The sequence below is a fragment of the Erithacus rubecula genome (assembly GCF_903797595.1).
Source record: "Erithacus rubecula genome assembly, chromosome: 3".
Lineage (NCBI taxonomy): Eukaryota > Metazoa > Chordata > Aves > Passeriformes > Muscicapidae > Erithacus > Erithacus rubecula.
The window spans coordinates 28086607-28105436 of NC_136689.1; the positions used below are offsets into that span (position 1 = coordinate 28086607).

General features: G+C 42.2%; 2 protein-coding genes across 2 annotated transcripts in view; one reads left to right on the forward strand and one right to left on the reverse strand.

Annotated features, from left to right (window-relative positions):
• The window catches only part of IGF2BP3 (insulin like growth factor 2 mRNA binding protein 3), a 108934-nt gene extending 101236 nt beyond the window's left edge, over positions 1–7698 (forward strand). The window contains exons 13-16 of the mRNA XM_079302318.1: positions 667–741; positions 3648–3779; positions 4898–5011; positions 5937–7698. Of these exons, the coding sequence (XP_079158444.1) occupies positions 667–741; positions 3648–3779; positions 4898–5011; positions 5937–6038 (423 nt within the window). The 3' untranslated portion in view covers positions 6039–7698. The remainder of the gene's footprint in view (positions 1–666; positions 742–3647; positions 3780–4897; positions 5012–5936) is intronic.
• A 3820-nt stretch (positions 7699–11518) lies between these two features.
• MALSU1 (mitochondrial assembly of ribosomal large subunit 1) lies at positions 11519–18196 on the reverse strand. The gene is made up of 4 exons (XM_079302449.1): positions 17992–18196; positions 15813–15991; positions 13502–13583; positions 11519–12307 (listed from the first exon to the last, which is right to left on the reverse strand). The coding sequence occupies exons 1-4, from the start codon at positions 18176–18178 to the stop codon at positions 12129–12131; spliced, it is 627 nt and encodes a 208-aa protein (XP_079158575.1). The 5' UTR covers positions 18179–18196; the 3' UTR covers positions 11519–12128.
• Between the last annotated feature and the right edge of the window lie 634 nt (positions 18197–18830).

An 18830-nucleotide genomic window follows, 5' to 3' on the forward strand; every position in this document is an offset into this window, starting at 1 on the left:
GATAAACAAAAGATTCATTCGGAATGTCAGAGGCTAGTTTGAATTATTCAGTGCCACTGGAGTCTGAGAACAACACCCACAGAATCTTACTGTTGTGGTGACATGGACTGCTAAAGACCCTACAGGCATCTCTGTCTCAGCTCTGGTGGAGCTTAATTTTTATTTGGGTCACACATTGTCCGGTATAGAGGAATGTTTTGGATCTGATTAGTTACAACAGTAAAGTGATCCTCTGTTCTCAGGGGAAGGGATGCAAGCTTTTGCTAATGAGCAAAACTTGTTAGAAAGACTATTCAAGCTAGTTGGGAGAGATGAGAATCTCAGTTTATTAACCAGCGTTGTCTTTTTGAAGGCTACATGTTTTACATCACTCATAGCCACATGAAAACGCCGTGTGGGATTCTGCCATGTGTGGATGAGTAGCTGTGTCTTTAATTTTCAGAAGTAAATTTGCTCATGGTGGTTTAGCCAGTTTCTCCATATTTCATTACAGCTAATTAATGCACTTTAAAAGAGAACAAACCCGTCATGACTGAAGTGTGATGCTGCTGCTGTAACGAATAATTTTTCACTCCTGAACAGAATGTGAGACTGAAATGGGGAGGAGGTGGCTTTAAACTTTTTCTTCAAAAGACAGCTACCAATAGCTATGTTTATCCATTCCAGATTGCCCCTGCTGAAGGACCAGATGCTAAGCTGAGAATGGTTATCATCACTGGACCTCCAGAAGCTCAGTTCAAGGTACAACATACCAAAACTTATCAGTGTGTTGTGGCCTTTGGATCCTAAGGGACAATATTGAAAACAAAACTCCTGGTTCCAAGTACACTTTACTCAGAATTTTAGTAAACACTTGGGTTTTGCTTTCCTTTTGCTGAAAGGTGTCTCATAGGAATATGAGTAATACAGTACTATTAGAGGCCACATTCTGGTCATCTGAAAACTCATGGGTATTTCATTTAAGTAGGAATCAAGCCTAGGATTAAAATATGGCCATATTACATTCCTAAATGTCTCTTCTATCTACAAGCACTTTGAGTTGAGTCTTTTAATCTATCTTGGTATGTGCAACAGTTTTGTATGCTTAATTGGAAAAACAAAGCTGACAAGATGCAATTGAGTCTTCCCAGGTTGCTCTTTTGTGCCAAATGGAAAATCCTTTTTGGGTAGCTCTACAGACAAATGCAAGATTTCTAATTGTATTTCCACTACAACTACAAGAAGATAGTCAACCCAATTATCCCATCTGTGTTCAAATTAAGCTCCAGAGTGGCCTTCTGCCTTAAATGTCAAGGGATAAATCTAGTTACCCCAAAAGGAGTTGACCATGCTAGGAGTGATGCAGGCAGCTTAGTGCAGCAGCCTGGTGTCATCACAGATGTGGAGCATGTAGAAAGTCACTTGAGAGTTTGTATCCTGGCATTTTCTTCTTGCCTGTTCTCATTTTTGACTTTGTATTTTTGCTTCAGGGCATCTTGCAAAAAGGAGATGCACAAACTTCAGGGAAATCAGTTTCATTAATGCCTTTAGGATTTTTGGAAAATTATCAGGGCTGGTATTTTGCATTGGTAATAACAAATTCAGATCCACTTGGGATTGTTGCTCAATTACCATATGCATTTGAGATGCCATTGAAGGAAAAGCAAGACTAGGAAATTCTGTCTCCTTAATATTTTCTGTGTGCATGTGGGCTAGGGATGCTCATGGACATCCCATGAAACATGGGACGTTTCACATATTGAGTATTCTTATGATCTGGGGCCAGCACAAGGTCAGATACTGGCTACTCTTTGTTTTCATCAGATGTTAGTGGACTTGCCCTCAAGGAATAGCACACCAAAGGAAATTTGGGCCTGATTTTTCATGTAGGCAAAGCTTTGTCCTCAGGTTTCCTCCCCAGGATAAACCAGAAGCCCCAGAGAGTTTCTCTGGCAGCTCTTCTCTCCAACCTGACTCATGCAAGGAGGAAAGTGTCCCTTTTCTGCACCTCATATATAGGTTAAAACCAGATCAGTCAGTCACTACTTTACACTTGAGCTCTGCTTGCAAAGGTGCATCAGTGTAGTAGCACAGTCAATGCTCCTGGAGTATGCTGGTTTTATGGAGGAAAGGGATTACCCCTTGGGGCTTTATTCAACTCCAGACCTTGCAGTCTTTCAGCTGCTCTTTGAGCAATGCCCTCTTGGCTGGGATGAGCAGAGGCAGAGCTCAGTCCTTCCTTTTATCACTACTGTTAACCTGAAACTGGCCTTACAGCCAGGTGCATGATTCATTAGTGCTCTCCTTAAACTCTGATTAAGAAGGGTCTCCTCTCTTGGGGCAGTGGTTGTTGGGGCACCAAGAATGTAAACTGGTGCCCAATAATTTGAAGAGGGAACAGCTGCTGCTCAGATGAGCAATGAGCTCTTGGAGAGGCAGTGTTATCCTAGAGCTTGTGGCTTCAGCATCCTTTCCTTACTCTATTGTGCTGTCTGTGACTCACATCCCCAGTAGCTGCAGTGGGTGCATCCCTTTCTTCCTCAGCTGCTGCAGCCTGAAGGTGTTGCAGTGTGCAGGGCTAGTTGCTAGCAAGGCAATGGGAAGAGAACATGTCACTGTTCAGAGCCTCTGCTGCAGTGCTCCCTAGAGTTCAGGCATCCCTGTGACACCACTGTTCATGCATGGCTGTGTTGGCTTGGATCTGGGATACATGAAAGTGGAGTGGAATCTAGTGTGGACAGCACATTTCAGCCACTGTTTTGCTGTGCAGGGGCTTGCACCCAGTTAGGTTGTTTCCTTTCCTAAAGATTTTTCTAAGAACTGAAAGATTTGAGATGTTGCAAGACTATCTACAGTCTTTTTTAAAGAAGTCCACACCCCATCTTTCGTTATAATTTGGCAGTAATGTATGTTCTTTTGAACATAGGAGCCACAGAGTAGAAGATTTAGTTACCATTTCTCACAAATTCTCTGATAAACAGTGATTAAGGAAATAAACGTGTTTAAAAATCAAGAAATTTACAACCTTACTCTCAGTGGACATTCTTTTTGCTATCTGGCACTTGTGTGTTTCCCAGAAAAAGGAACTGTGTGCTGGTTGGAATAATATTGTTCCCATGGTACTACTTATATTTGGGCAATTTGTTTTTTTTACTTTGGAAATTTGAGCAAGTGCAAATTTATTTATTTTTAAACAATTTGTAATGGATTGTAAAACAAACTCTTTGCTCCAATTGGAATCTTTATCCCATGACTTGTTGAGGGTGTTGTGGTATTTTTAGTTTAGCATCCTTAAAAGAATGGGTTTCTGAGTCAATTAATTGCATATTGTGTTTCTGAGTGTAATAAAAAACTTCTGCCTGACATGTCTTCTTTCAAGTCTTTACCTATACAGAAATGAGTTTCTTCTAAAAGCAGTATTTCTACTGAAAAGCATAATAATAATGATCTCTATTGAATTGCTGTGTTCCCTGGTTTGTCAAGCAATCTTTAAAGCTGGGCACTGGCACTTCCTAATTTGGTCTAAAGGCTTATTTCAGAAAAATAGTGTATTTATTAGGGAAAACACTTGGTCAGGATTTTGTACTAAGAATTCTCCTCTCTTTGGAATTTCTCGGTGTTAACTAGATTTCAAGAAGAACATTCTCTAACTGAAAGCAATTTTGCAGGCTCAAGGCAGAATCTATGGAAAACTTAAAGAAGAAAATTTCTTTGGACCTAAAGAAGAAGTGAAACTTGAGGCTCATATAAAAGTGCCATCCTATGCTGCTGGTAGAGTTATTGGTAAAGGAGGCAAAACAGTAAGTAGCTGAAATAAAACCCTTAGTGTTGCTCAGTTCTGTTTCATATTCAGTGTGTATATGCATGTGAAGCTTAAAGTTTAAGCTAAACTAATTCTTTGATGTTACATTAAAGCAAGAGCTATTTCTTTAGCTGTACTTCTTACATTTTCCTTTCTTCTGCTGTGGAGTTGAAGCCAATCTTAGAATAATTTAAATAATAATTATTTGTAAATAAATGGTAGGAATTTAAGACATGTCAGACCTCAGCATTACCAAAACAAGTGTACCTGTCTTTGTTTGAGTTACATTGGTGGCATTCCTTAGGCTCAGTTTATTGTATATAATAACATCACTGAGATTTTTCAATCCTCAAAAGGTGCTGGTGCCCTGCTGGTGTTCAAGTATTTTCATATAGTTTTAAGTCAGGAGCTAGATGATATTTGCAAAGATATGGCCCAGTCTTGGGTGTCCATCCTGAGTGCAACAGGGTCTTTAAGCCAAGTGTCAGGAGGGAATGTGGCCTCTTCCATTGCTTGCAGTGGTAAGAGGCTTAAGGACAAACATGCCTGAGAAGTTGTTCATCTAAAACTTTAATTACACAATGATAAGCATTTCTAAAATAAGTTTTGGTGAGATAAAGACTCTAACTTACCTCTACTTAACACTATGGAAGTCAGATAAGCTGCTGAAAATAATTTAAACAAACAGAATTTCTCAGCTGTGCAGTCTGAAGTTCTCCATCTTGTGCAGGTTTTTGAAAGAAAAGTGTATAAATACTCTGGCATTTTCCTTCCCTATATTATATGATTTTTCTGACCTTACACTTTTAAACTCAACTGTAAATACTGTGGCATCTATTTGCTTTTTTATGTGATGTATTTAACACCTTCTGTGTGTTGTATTTGGTCTTTAAAACACTTCTGCAAGCCCAGAGGACTTGGTGCTAATTTATGTTAAGAGACACAAGAGGCTCATCTTGCAGAGTGCACACTGATGCATAAAGATGCTTTCTGTTAGTGAGGAGCTTTAAAAAATGTAGCTTAGAGGATGATGTTTCAATAGTCAGAATCTTTGAATCTTTGGTTGTATTGCATTTGTTAGTTTAAAGTTTTCTGACTTCTACTATCTGTTTATAGGTAAATGAGCTTCAAAACTTGACAAGTGCAGAAGTTGTAGTCCCTCGTGACCAGACACCTGATGAAAATGATCAGGTGGTTGTGAAAATAACTGGTCACTTCTATGCATGCCAGGTAGGAGGACTGCAATGATTTTCTGTATTGCCTTGATGTTTCCATGGTCTTTCTTTTATAGCCATGTGCAGGAGCCAAGGGATGGAAGACTTTTGCTCAAGATACAGAAAGCACTGCTTGCCAGCCTCCTCTGGTTGTCTTGCTGCAGTAAACTTTCCTCATGCCTGTGAGAGAGATTTATAACAATACTGCATGTTTGCATATGCAAAAGTCTCCTTAAATTCTTCTGTCAATTTATGCAGGCTCTGGCACTGCTAAAACTTTGTTAAAAGCAAAAGAAAACCCAAGTTGTGATTGGGCTGAAATTCAGAAGGAACAGAGACACAAGCCATACCATAGTATGGAAAGAATATACCCAGATATGTAATTCATCCACATTGCCCAATCTGTTGATTTAATATCATAAAGAAAAGGATCACAAGGTTCCTGCCTTAACTCACACTCATTCCTTTTGATAGTTTACTGCAGGTGACTTGTAGTTCAGAAGGGAGATGGGAGGGCTGGGAGGTCCTGTAAAAGTCTGACCTTCTGGTTACCCTAGTGTATAAAAAATTTGTACTCTCTTTATTAAAATATTGGTTCTTATAAAACATTACAATTTCCAGAGGAGTAAAATGAAGGCTGTAGCTTCAATAATCATAACATTGGCAATCATCTCCCTAATCTCATACTTTCTATACTATAGATGAGAAAACTGATCATGCCAGTAGCTGTGGTAGGTGGAAAAGAGAAGAAAAATTAAGGTTTAGGTTGTACATCATGATTAATCTCAAGTGCATTTTACTTAACAAGTAATCTTGTCAGTACTAGAAATTTAGTCATTCCAGAGTCTCTTAATCCCAGTAGCACCTTTTGCTGGTTGCAAACAGCAGTCACTGCAGCATGCCATCATGATGGGTTGTTTCTTCTTCTTTGTGTATTTCAGCTTGCTCAGAGAAAAATTCAGGAAATACTGGCTCAGGTAAGAAGGCAGCAGCAACAGCAAAAAACATTGCAAAGCGGACAGCCTCAGCCAAGACGGAAATAAAGGTTTAGGAAATGGCCCATCAGAGACAGATGCCAGACCAAAGACAGACTGTGTGACAGAGAGACAGGTGGTGAGCACCTGTTGAAGATTTATGCAGAAGATCCACCAAGCCAATCACCTGTTCGAGGACCAGGCAACCGTTGAACGCTGTCTCTGAGAATGTATTCTTTAGGCTCTCTCAAACTTTTGAAACCCAGCTTTAAAATAAGGACCCCTTCACTTCCCTTTTGTTCTATTCTCACAATTTAACATAAACTCGTTAGTCTTTTTTATTGTTCTTATTATTCCCCAACAACTTTAGAACTTGGTTTAATGAAGCTTTCTCTTCTGAGTTCACTGGTTAAAAAAAAAAAAGAAAAGAAAAAACCAACAAAAAAAAAAGAAAAGGCATTGCTCTTATAGGTCCAGTTGTAAAAGAATAAACACATTTGGAGGGTGGGATTGTGGGTGGGCTAGGGTTAGAGCAAGGGTATTGACAAGAGTTTAAGTGTTAGTCCCAATGTTGAAACAAGTGGCATTTTTTAAAAAGAATTTGGTTGCATTTTTACATAACACTGCCATGAATAACCTAAGGGAAGTGTTGAATGGTGTTGGCCAGGGCATAAAAAGATAAATATGCATTTTACTAAACTACCTCAGGCATTTAGTACCTCAATGAGAAATTGTTCCTTTTTTGCTTTTTTTTTTTGGTATTTTGTATACTTTATAAAGCTAATAGTTCTTGAGCATTTTATTTTTTTAAAAAAAATTAAAATTTGATCAGCCACCAGCCAGGAGTACTACAGACTTATCGGGGAAAAATATAGTAGAGCACTTCTAGCTGCTGGCTGATGGGAGTAAGGTGGGTAAAAAAAACACAGCCTCAGATTTCCTGAGGGCTTCAACACCATCATTTGTTTAAAAAAATTCAATGAATGTTCAAAAGATAGTGAATGATGCCAACATTCTGATAGCAGCAATGCCGTTTAGTTTTCTTTTAAGATGGGATGAAAAAGTTTGTGACGGTACTTTTTTGGGAACAGGACAAGGAAGTGATGGCAAGAGGCTGGGGTTGGGGGAAAAATTTAGAAGGCTGCAAGAGGCTGAATTTTTTTTTTTGTGCTACTTGATTGAATGCATGAACCCTTTGTGCCTTTGACCATCACTACCTAATAATGCTACATTTAACCATTTGCAGCCCATTTGGACTTTGCCATTTTGTTCAAAGAGCAAGCTTCATCTTCAGTTTGATAGAACACTTGATCTGCTGGAGCATTTTTGAGGCCAGGAGGGTCTCTGCTGTCTGCAGATCACATCATACTGCTTTCAGTTACCACGATGGGGGAAGGTCAAACAGTGTTTGATCACATTGAAAGATAATGAAAGGCTAAGTTTACATATCCAGCCGCTGTTATGGGCCACACTAAGCCACTTTGAAGGTTTTGAAAATGATTACAAGAAAAAAAAAAAACAAACAAAACAACAACCTCTCTAGCCTGGCTTATAATAGATGCAGCAGGATTTATGCACGTTCTGCAACCAACCATTAGAGGAGAACAAAAAAAAAATGTCAAAAGGCAGGGATAACAGGAAAGTTACCAAATTTTTTAATTTCCAAATGTAATTTGAATGATGATTGTGGTAATAGTGACACATTCAAGTTTCTACAATAAACTTCAGTCTACCTCAGTTTAAGAAAAAAAAAAAAATGTGGCAACACATGGTGCATAAAGACTGCTGTGTGTGTGTGTGCGCGTGCGCGCCTGTGTGTGTGTGGTCGACAGAGCCATGCTATTACCTCTGAACCTTTTTTTGTGATGTTTTTTGTGCATGAGATGATCAGAATCACCATGCTGCACTGATTTGAGGGGCACAGCGAGCAAAAACATTTGTTTCATCATTTTGTTATCTACCTCTTAGGTTCATGTTGAAATAGAGGCATTACTACATAGACTAGATAATTTTCCCAAAGATCATTGTTGTACAGGTTAGATAATTTTGAAAATGGTCTGAAGTGTTTTTCCTGCATCTCTTCTTTACTAATTGGTTTAAAAACCACAAACTTATGTTGTAGTTTTAGCAAAGAAAAATGAGTTTCTTTTCCTTTTTTGACAGTGACCTTCATCTAGCCTTTAGGATAATTTTTTTTTTCTTACAATGAATTTAAATTTACTGAAGTATGGAAAGTACATAGCATTTTAATTTTTGTTGAGGCTTAAGTCAGTCGGACGTTCCTTTCTTAACATTGGAGGAGGATTTGACTTCATTATTTTCCATTAAAAATTACTTTACAGATAGGTGCTGCATTTACATCTGCTGATTTAAATACTGTCATCTCTCTTAAATTTCTAGAATTAATATGGTATCTCATGTTTTTCTTTTCAATTGAGACTTGGTAATTGGGAGTATTTTGGAGCTAGAAAGTAAATACTGTAAATGATTTCAATATCCAGAAAGTATGGATCATTTTTCATCTGTAATGTGCCCCCCAATGCAGCTCTACTTGCCAGATGCCTCTGAATGGAATAAAGAGTTTAACTCCTATCATCAGATAAAGTTGTGTGGTGTTTTTTTAAATTAATGAGGCATAGGGACAGACTGTCCCAAGTATTGATGAAGTTGGTTTTCTGTCTGTAATACCTGTAGGTTACTGCTGATCCTTATCCACTTATTCCATAGCTGCTAGGACAGGTTACAAGGTTTGCATTTCCCAAGCAGTGACTTCTGTGGCTGGTCCCTCCCATCTAACAATGCCATATAGTCTGTAGGACAACCTATGGTTCATGGTTTGCCTTGCACCATTCACTTAGGCTCACTTGCTGTGGAAGCAATGTGGACTTGATAGTCCTGAATGTCAAGGCAAACACGAGGGAGATCAGAAATGCAGTAATTTTTTTTTTTTTTGGGGGGGGGGGGGTGTGGGGGTGGAGGGGATGGGGAGAGGGGAGGCAGTTTCTTACCCAGTCTTTACTGTGGTGGTCTTGAAGTGATGAAGCTTTGTCATCAATATGGTCCTAGAAGCTTGGACAGGCAGAACCAGTCACACTGGCAAACAAATGTGCTGGCAACCTCTCACCCCACCCTTGACCACCCAAACACACCACTTGCCAGTGAGGTGGTATCACCTCTCCATTTAGGTCCTTGTTAACATTATTTGGAGTAGAAATGAGACCAGATGTTTACCTGAATGCTTACATGTGAGAGGGAGGAGCTGGGGAATGAAAGGAGCATTGTGAATTACACGATTCTGGATAGTTTCAAAGAGACCTGGGAAACCCAACTTGTTTTCCAAACTCATTCACCTTCCTACTTCACAGTTCATTTCCTGGGACCAACCAGCAGAATGAGGGACCTGAAGAATTTGTCTGTAGAAGCCACTGCATAGAGTATCACATTTCACAGAGCACCCTAAGCTCATTTCTCTATGTCAGTATCGAGCTTTCTTCTCAGAACCAGCACTGTGTCATCTGAGCAACATAAACAGTCAAGCCTTGCTCTCTACTGCTGGTGCATTTGTCACAGCTCAATCCCTGACTGTTAAGCATTTGCTTAATCATGACATTTTTATTTGCTTCAAACCTTTTCCAGAGCTTTTATTCTTAAGCCGCAATTCCCAAGGCATGCGCTCTTTGTATCAGTTTCCATTAAACGGAGCATGTGTGCTGTGCAAGACAGCCTGGGCTTGATATGGCACTGGGGTGTAGGATTTTTAAACAAACAGGAAAAACTGTTGAGAAAGCACTCAAGATGGGCTCCAACAGAAATGTTAGTTCAACTGACACACAAACACTGCCTGAAAATGAAGTTACTTGGATGCATTGCAGGAAATCAGGGAAATGATGACAAAAGTTTCACTTTAGTGGTTTGTCCTGTTCATCCCAAGGGATCCTTCAGAGAGCCAAGCCTACATGTACCTGTCCACAAGGACTGAATGCTGAATCAACAGACTCATTGCACAAGCTCCTTGGTATTTTTTTGCCCAGAAATCACCTGATCTATCCAACTGAAAACATTCCCAAATGTTTTCTTCCCAAAAGGGCTTTACTCTTGCATGGCACTGGTCATCCAGACTGCCTGGGTTAATTCCTATATCCCAGCTTGTAGAACTATCAGATCACAGTCTCACCAAGGCTGGCAGGTTGGGTGGTCAGGGTGTTGCAGTAGCTCAGCAGAGAGAAGAAATGCTTCTTTTAAACAGATGAGGACCAAGTTCTTTCCCTGGGATGGCAGTTCTGATTGTTTCATAGCTTTGGCAGTTGTCAGCTATATTTGTTTATTTTACTGGGTTTCTTCTCCTGTTTTCCTTTTTTTTTTTTTTTTTTTTTTTTGTCTTGTCTTATAAACTAGTATCCCATTTCATCAGTATGAGTCTTAGCCTGCCCACATAGGTGTTCCCTCTCTTACTGCTCTTTTCCGGGTACTCCTTTTGTTACTTCTCTTTCAGACAGGATACTGTATGTGGTTCTGGTTACTAAATGTGGGTTCATATAATGGCATAATGTTTGCTGAACCTACCTCTATTCATCATGTATTTCTTATCCACAGCAGAAGAGAAAGGCAAATGTTTCAGAGAGTGAGTCAAAGTTACTCCTACGCATCCCTCCTAGGAGGAAATGCCTGATTTAGAACCCATCAGGCTATAAGTCAGCCAAGGTTATCTTTCTCCCATGTGATTACTTTCAAGAAGTATCATGAAGCATTTTGAAAACCTTTCTCTGCACTTGTATTTCCCAACAAAGTATTTGTTTTGCAGGCAAAGATGTTTAGCTGCACTTAAAAATACTCTTTGCTTAATTGCAGAACCATCTGCTGCCTTGTATCAAAGTGCAGGTGAACTTGGGAGGCAGTTGTTCATTAAAAAATAGAGGTTAGACACAGCAAGAAAATATGACCCAAAATAGAGGGAGAAGTGGGTTTTGGTTTGTTTGGATTTTTTTAAAAACACACACTTCTTCTTGAACAATAGTTACAGGCACAAAAACCAGGCTCACTTTAAGCATTCCAGTCAGAAGCTGCTGTGCAGGGTAGAGATGTGGACAGGGTTTGCAGAAATTTGTGGAGCTATGGGGAGAAAAAGGTGATTACCCTCAGGATCTCTTTCTGCTGATACATGGCAGAGTAAACTTCTCCAGGAGGAAGGGATCCTAATCCAGTGATAAAACCCCTGTCCTGTAGTACAGAAAAGCATCTTGTCTTGCACAGAAAGTTGGTTACCACCTTGAAGTTCTTTAACCGGTTATCAGACCATGCATCAGTCACACTAAGAACACACTGAATAATGACTTCTGAAAGTGCTGAAGAGTTCGTTAGCAGCAAGTACTGCTCAGTGACCAAGGGCTTCCTATAGAACTTTTTTCCCACTTCAAGGAGTTAAAGGTTTTCACTGCCATATTCTATTGCCTCAGTGTCCCTTTTCACAAAATATGTGAGAGAAAAACTAGGAGAGTTCTCAGCTGCACATGCAGGATGAGCTGAATCCTATCACATGAAAACAAGTAATAGAAGCACTTCAGTTTAGGGCATTTTTATTATTATTATTAAAACCAGGTTTGCCTTGGCTGGAAAACTGATTTACTGTTCTGATAACTCAAAGCACATTTATTTGTCACTGTTGCTCTTGGCTTTTATGTTCTCAGTAACACGAGTCTGTTTTCTGTCCCCCCTTCTGACCATGATTTGCTTTATTGTGACCAGAAGCAAATGGCTTAACACAAGAAGCGTCATCTCAACTACTATTTCAGTTTTCCTTGCAGCACTCCAGTCTGTTTTGCACTGCCACTACAGGGTGTCTTTCAAAGACATTAGAAAAACAATTACTCTAGAGGCTGAGCATGAGCTCTAGCTTAAGCTCTTCTCACTGCAAACTCCACTAAGTCAGTGGCAGCCCTGGGAAGTTCTGACAGGATTCCTTCTTTGACATTTCATGGCTGGACTCTTAAGGGCTTTTTCCAGTCTTGATGATCCTGTGATTCTATGAACTTTAGCTTGTTCAGAAATCTACCTAGGGACATCCAATAAAAACTGTTTTGTACTGATCAACTGTACTGACTACACAGTTCTCAAGGCTGTATGACTCAGGCACATTCACTCTCTTTCCATACAGTAGCTGCTTTAAGTTCTTGTCTCAAGATGATCACTGCTGTTAGGAGTCAGTCCAAGTATAAAGTCTTCTGGCAGGGACTGTGGAGTCATCTGTGCTAACTGGTCATCGTAGGGACCAAGAGTCCACAGCTTCTCCAATTCATAAACTTCTCGTGTCTCTGGCAGCATGAAATGCACCACTATGTTACCTGCACAGAACAGAAATTCACAATGAATTAATGGGAACAGCAAAGCACTACTGGCACCTTAAGCTGAGCAGAGATCAAGCCTTCCACCCCCTTTCTGGCTAGATACAACATGTCAGCTGATAAAGGTCCCTTCCTAAAATGCTGCTTCCAGTTCTAGGAATTCCAGTGCTAGGAATTGCTCAGTACTTCAAAAAACTCCAAGACTACATAAGGTACGAGACACAATACTTTAAAATAATTTAGACAGTATCACAGGACTCCAAAACAAAATTATGACTTCTATGGGACAGAAGAAATACAAAAAGAATTTTCAAGTCCCCCAAGGTGACAGATGGATTTTCAGCTTTCTTGTATTGTCAGTGTTCTGCTAAAGCCAAGTAATTCTTCCTAGGTGTGTTGCTCACACTTCTCAGGTGGATTTTACAATGAAATAGGTTCAAACTTTATGTAGTAAGTTTTTCTGATTTCATTAATTCTGTGCAAACAACAGCAGAGAATGTTAATTCCAGTATTTTCTAAAGCACTTTTCTGTAGTTATGCCCTTAAATTCCAACTGACTTTCAGTTATTGCCATCAACAATTATTACAATTAGGTAACCAAGGCTTAACACAGTGGCTACAGTGCTTCTCACTCATCTGTAAGTGAAGTTTTCATCTTTTAGGTCAAAACACAAAGCCAGGGGGTGAGATTCTTAAAGTAACAGTGAAGGAGAACTGCTTTTTCAATGCAGTCTTTCATATTTGTGTAGAGTTCCACACTTGTCGAACAAAGAATTCAACTGGATTTCTTAGGACTGAGGTTTTACCCCATGTGATGATATGATCTGGACAGTGAAAAAAGTCTGTTCAATAGTTCACTAGCAAGGCAGTGTACAATGAGCCCCCATTTACCCAAACATGGATTACAGAAAACTGAGGAAACTGACTGAAGTAGATTTTTTTCCCCCTACTGTTGTTACCTTCAGTTTATTAGGACCTGTTTTAGCCACTGAAGAGTAGTTATTGTTTTTTCTCAGTGCCAAAGATATTTAATGGAAAATCATTTATTATCTCAATGAGTTCAAGGAACAACTGGAACTCCCAAACAGCAGAGTACTGTGAACTTTCCACAGCAAGCAGTGTTCATGGTAAGATGCTTCTGTCAACAGAAAGCTCATGCAGAACTTTGTTTTTTTCAGATTGACAAATATTTACCAAAATCAATGCATAGCCAGTCATCTGTCTCTTTTCCTTCAATCTGAGTATTAGCACGACCTTCTTCTTTGAGATGCTTGTACTGAGGAAAAAAAAAAAAGGAATGGCAGAAAACTAAGTCTTTTGCATTTATTTAAAAAGCACTCAAGCACACAGACTTCCACCTGGGAGAGGTGAGGGGGCAGCTCAAAGTAGGACTGCACAAGGTCAGTCAGGGAAAGTGGGTAGCTCCCCTTGCAGCACATGGCCAGCTTGAGAGGCTCAGCTCTCCCAAGCCAGTAAATGAAGAACCCAAGTACCCACCAGAGCTGGAGAAACTTGACAGCTCAAGGCTGAAGTATGGTCACTTTCAGATCGGGCCATAACCTACCTGTTCCTCTACAAGGAGTACTGATAGAAATGGCTCCAACAGTCCATTCTGCCATGGAAGACAGAACACAAAATGACATGGCTGGCTGGGAAATGAGTTCCACTTCACTGGGAATGCAATTATCACAAAATGTAGCAGTTCCCGACTGTTCTACACAATGTTAGCTGCTAGGTAATGATGCTAGTCTGCAAACCAGCATGGAAAACTTCCACATGTTAACTCAGAACCAGTTCTACCTTCCTTTCTTTAAGATGGTTTGTTAGGGATCTTCAAAAGACTCCAACAGTCTGTTCAAAATGCTAAAAAGTCCTGTGTGAACTGCCATCAGCTATCATCAAGCTGCAAAGGCTGATCCCTGCCACAAGTTTCCAAGCCTTGTCTTTAGAGGATGTGTAAGGTGAACAGATTACAATACAGCCAAGTGTTGGCTTCTTCCCCTAAAATGAAACCAGATGGGGATGTGGGCCTGTGCCATTCACAAGCTCTGGAAGCAGAGCAGGGGGATCTCATGCTACACCTGAGCACCTCTTTGTTTAACATCATAAGGGTTTAGGAATGGTACTAAAGCTTGCCACCTGCAAGCTTTACATCTGGAGCACCTACTCTGGTTTACATCTTAGGCTTCATCTACTTTTTAACTAGAAAAACCTCCAATATGAGAGAAACTCAGACACTCCCATGTACCTGTCCAGGCTTCCCACTTTCTCAGGATGCCCATGAGGACACCATGTCTTCCAGGAGGCCCTGCCCTTGCAAAATTGCTGCTTTTACAGGCACCAAAGGGTGCAGCCATGAAGCCCAGCCATGTTTTTGCAGGGCAGGTGGTAGTCACTGATCTCTCCTGGTCTGGGGGAAATGAAAAACTGTCAAGACTAGCAAGTTATACGAGCAATAGAATACATAATAAGCACTTTGATTTAGCATACTTAAATCACATCAATGCAACTTCCAGCTTAAGGCAAAATTTTGATTTGCAAAGATGCACCAGCTCCTGCAGAGAACACAAGAAACTTCCCTAACCTGCTCAGAAAGGCCCCGAAAAGCTAAAACCATCACTCCCATTCTCCTTTCCCCCCATGAGTCTCACAGCTGAAACCAATGGGACTGGAAGGAAGAAAGCAAAACCAAGAGTGAAAGGAAAAACAGGGTCAGGAAGGGAAAGAAAGTGGGTGGTGAGAAGGCAAACTCCAGGCTGAGTACAGACAGCTGAGATGGGGGCTGGTCATATTCCTTCATGCTGTGCTTTTTAACAGTTGCACAGCTCTTCTCAGGCAAGAAAGTTTCTCCCTCCACTTTAGTCCTGGTCTTTAAACTCTACCCTTAATTTTATTCCAACCTCCATTTCTGTATTGAAAAGTTCTCTTTCTTCCAAAGGCAAACAGCAGAGGATTCCTGTGCAAGGATGGCTGCTGCTGCTTCACCTCTCCTGCAGTACATGCACAGCAGGGTGACAATTAACTAACAGTTTGCTTAAAGCTCATGAGGGGATCCTGTGCCTCCTAAGAGGCCAACTTTTTTTCCACCCTTACAATACACCTGAGAAAGTGGAAATTTTAAGGATCAGGGTTTGAGAACAGTCAGATAAAGCTATTTGGAATGACTGGAAATAGCAATGGTGCTTGCTGGACAAAAATAAAAGTAGAAACAGGTCCTCATCACCATTTCACATCATTCATGTTCTGGTCACCCAGCTGTGATGTCCTCAGTGCTCTAGATACAGAGAGGTCTGTTTCTAAAATACAATACCTATATTTTGTGTAGTACTGCTAAAGGAAAAAAAAAAAACCACAGTTACTTCCTAGATGTATTCAGGACTTAATGACATGATGTCGTCAGTTTCATCTTACCTGGCACACCCCTACACATGCAATCATGGGGAAATTCCTTCCACAACATTTAAAACCATTCCCAAAACTGAGAGAGCAGCAAGAACTGTCTTACCATTTTCAGCATGTAATTTGCCATTGCATGAAGATGTCGTGTTGAAAATCCGCTCACAATTATAAAATAATCACAGTATTTCATTTCTGGAGATGGCTGGATGACACAGATGTCTTTAGCATTTTCTTGCCTCAGCAGTGCTACAACCAAGTCAATGTTGAACTCTGGAAGAACAGTATCTGGAGCACATGGAAAAAATAATATAGTGGAAAATTTATTTTTAATAGCAAAAATAAACCATTTAGAGCCATAAAATAACAACTAACTGAATCACAGCCCAAGCTCATCACTCACTGTGGAGTTTGGTTTAATACTGACAATGCAACGTGAACTGTAGATTTTTCAAAATCATTTTTACAGCTACCAAAGCTGAGAACTAAGCAATCTTCCAGTAAGCAACACTATCACTAGATATAACAGCTACCTAAATGAAATTTTGGTTTTTGTAACTTACTTATTTCTTGTTGTTGCCATTTAAAAGCCAATAATATCATCACACTTGTCAATGTAGATTAATTAAACCTAAGTACTGCAACAGACATTATTAAAGCAACAGACAAAACTCAAAATACTTCAGAACAATGCTTTTCAACTGTCTGTGATAATACATTGTGATGAAACTGTTCTGGAATCTTGAGTAGAAGAAACCAATGCAATATTTTCAATATCTTGAAAATGGAGCTGGTATGATGCAGAGTGAACACATTTCTTTATCTGCAGGCTGAGTACAGCCACTTTTTTTCCTTTTTCCCTAGCCCGATCTGGTGCAGAGTATTATGACATTGTAGACAAAGCTTTAGTCAGTCAACAGTTTAAGGAAATCAGTTTACAAAACAGTAAATCAGCTAAACTATGTTCTGTTCACACCATGAAATCAGTTTATTTCTAATTTGTCCTAAGTGGGTAGATGCAACTTGTATGCACACTTTATTTATAATTTGAATCTGTCAGCAATGTAAGTCTGCCACTATAAAATGAACGTTAGTGCAAACTGAGCATCAGCACAAAGCAAAACTTTATATTTCCCAATGTAAAAAAAAAAAAAGCTAAACAAAGGAACAATAGCTGCAATTATATGCATGAATAGGGATATGAAATTGGATCAGATCTCTGTAAATGTAAGGCTTTCAGCTCAGGGCACTCTTTCAACTTTTTTGCTGTGATCACACATCTTGAAAATGAGCAGTGGCCACAGCCCCTCCAGACACAGCGGTTCCAGAAGTCCAACATGTGCCTGGGTAGCCACAGCTGAGCCTCCAGAGCCTGCTTGGAGAATGGACAGCCCGAACATCGCCCGGCATGATGGTCACGCTCAGATCCAGGCTGGAGGAGCTTTGCTGAGCTGCGGCAGCCACGGACCAGCTCTGTGCACACAGGGCAGCACCTGCAATGAGCCCTGGTGCTTCCGAGGCTGTTAGCCACGGTAACACAGAGCAATCCACCGGGCCGAGGCTGTTAGCCACGGTAACACAGAGCAATCCACCGGGCCGAGGCTGTTAGCCACGGTAACACAGCAATCCACCGGGCCGAGGCTGTTAGCCACGGTAACACAGCAATCCACCCGGCCGAGGCTGTTAGCCACGGTAACACAGCAATCCACCCGGCCGAGGCTGTTAGCCACGGTAACACAGAGCAATCCACCGGGCCGAGGCTGTTAGCCACGGTAACACAGCAATCCACCGGGCCGAGGCTGTTAGCCACGGTAACACAGCAATCCACCCGGCCGAGGCTGTTAGCACGGTAACACAGCAATCCACCGGGCCGAGGCTGTTAGCCACGGTAACACAGCAATCCACCGGGCCGAGGCTGTTAGCCACGGTAACACAGAGCAATCCACCGGGCCGAGGCTGTTAGCCACGGTAACACAGAGCAATCCACCGGGCCGAGGCTGTTAGCCGCGGTAACAGAGCAATCCAGCCGGAGCAGCAGCTCCCTCACACACGGGCCTGCGCACGGATCCCTCCACACCGCCCGGGCTCCGCACTCCAGCGGCGCTGCCGAGGCCAACCCGGCCCAGCCCCGGTGCCGTGACCCCGAGGAGAGGCCGATCCCACCGCACTGGGCACGGCAAGGATCCTCCGCGATTCCACGCGTGCGGACAGCCCCTTCTTGGCGAGGCGCCACTCTCCGCTCAAGCCCGCTGGGCACCCCTGCAGCGCGGCCCCGGGCTGGGCCCTACCTGCCGGATGCCGCCGCTCCGCCGCCGCCGCCCCCAGCGCCCCGGGCCCGGCTCCGCCTCCCGCCGGCGCCGCGCAGCCCCGACCCGGCGGGCCCCGGGGTGGCGGCAGCTCCGCCCGTGGGGCGCCCCCGGCTGCGGTCCCGAGCGGCCGCAGGAGCCGCCGCGCCCCCGCCAGCGCCCGCCACATGCCGGCCCTTAGCCCCGCCCCTCCCGGCACAGCGCTCCGCCATTGGCCAGCGGCGGGGCCGCCCCCTTCTCTCATTGGCTCATCCGCCTGCCGGTCAGGCCGCGGGGCGCGCCCCGAGCCGCGCTGTGCCGGCTTCGCTGGGAGCGGCCGCTCTCAGGATCCAGAACTGTGGGAAGAGTTGGGTGGGAAAGCGCTTTAAAGGTCATCCAGTCCCGGCCTGCCTGCCGTGGGCAAGGACACCTCCCACTAGACGGTGGCTCAGAGCCCCATCCTACCTGGCCTTGAACACTTGCCGGTGATGAGGCAAACACAACTTCTCTGATCAACCTGTTTCAGTGCCTCACCACCCTCCCAGTAAAGAAATATTTTCTAGTATCTAAACCTGCTGTCCTTCAATTTGAAGCCATTTCCCCTTGTTCTGTTGTTCCTCAGCCTTGTCTCCCTTGTGCCCCCAGGCAGGTGCAGCTGTTCTGCTGGGTTTTCAGCTCTCTGGCCTGTGGGACTGCAGCCAGCAAACAGATGCAGGTTAACTTGGGGAGGCATCCTGAGGGTACCATGGCTAATGTGGGCCAGAGGATAGCTGGAGAAGCATAAATTTTAAAGATGGTTTGACATGTCTGGGTTTGAGAGGAAAGATCATTCTGCTCTGTGA

Excerpts from the sequence above, each read along its gene's own strand:
- MALSU1 (XM_079302449.1), bottom strand. The coding sequence starts at position 18,178 with ATGTGGCGGGCGCTGGCGGGGGCGCGGCGGCTCCTGCGGCCGCTCGGG. Across the intron at positions 15,992-17,991 it reads GGAGCGGCGGCATCCGGCAG|ATACTGTTCTTCCAGAGTTC; the intron begins GTAGGGCCCAGC and ends CATGTGCTCCAG. Across the intron at positions 12,308-13,501 it reads CTGGCTATGCATTGATTTTG|GTAACATAGTGGTGCATTTC; the intron begins GTAAATATTTGT and ends TGTTCTGTGCAG.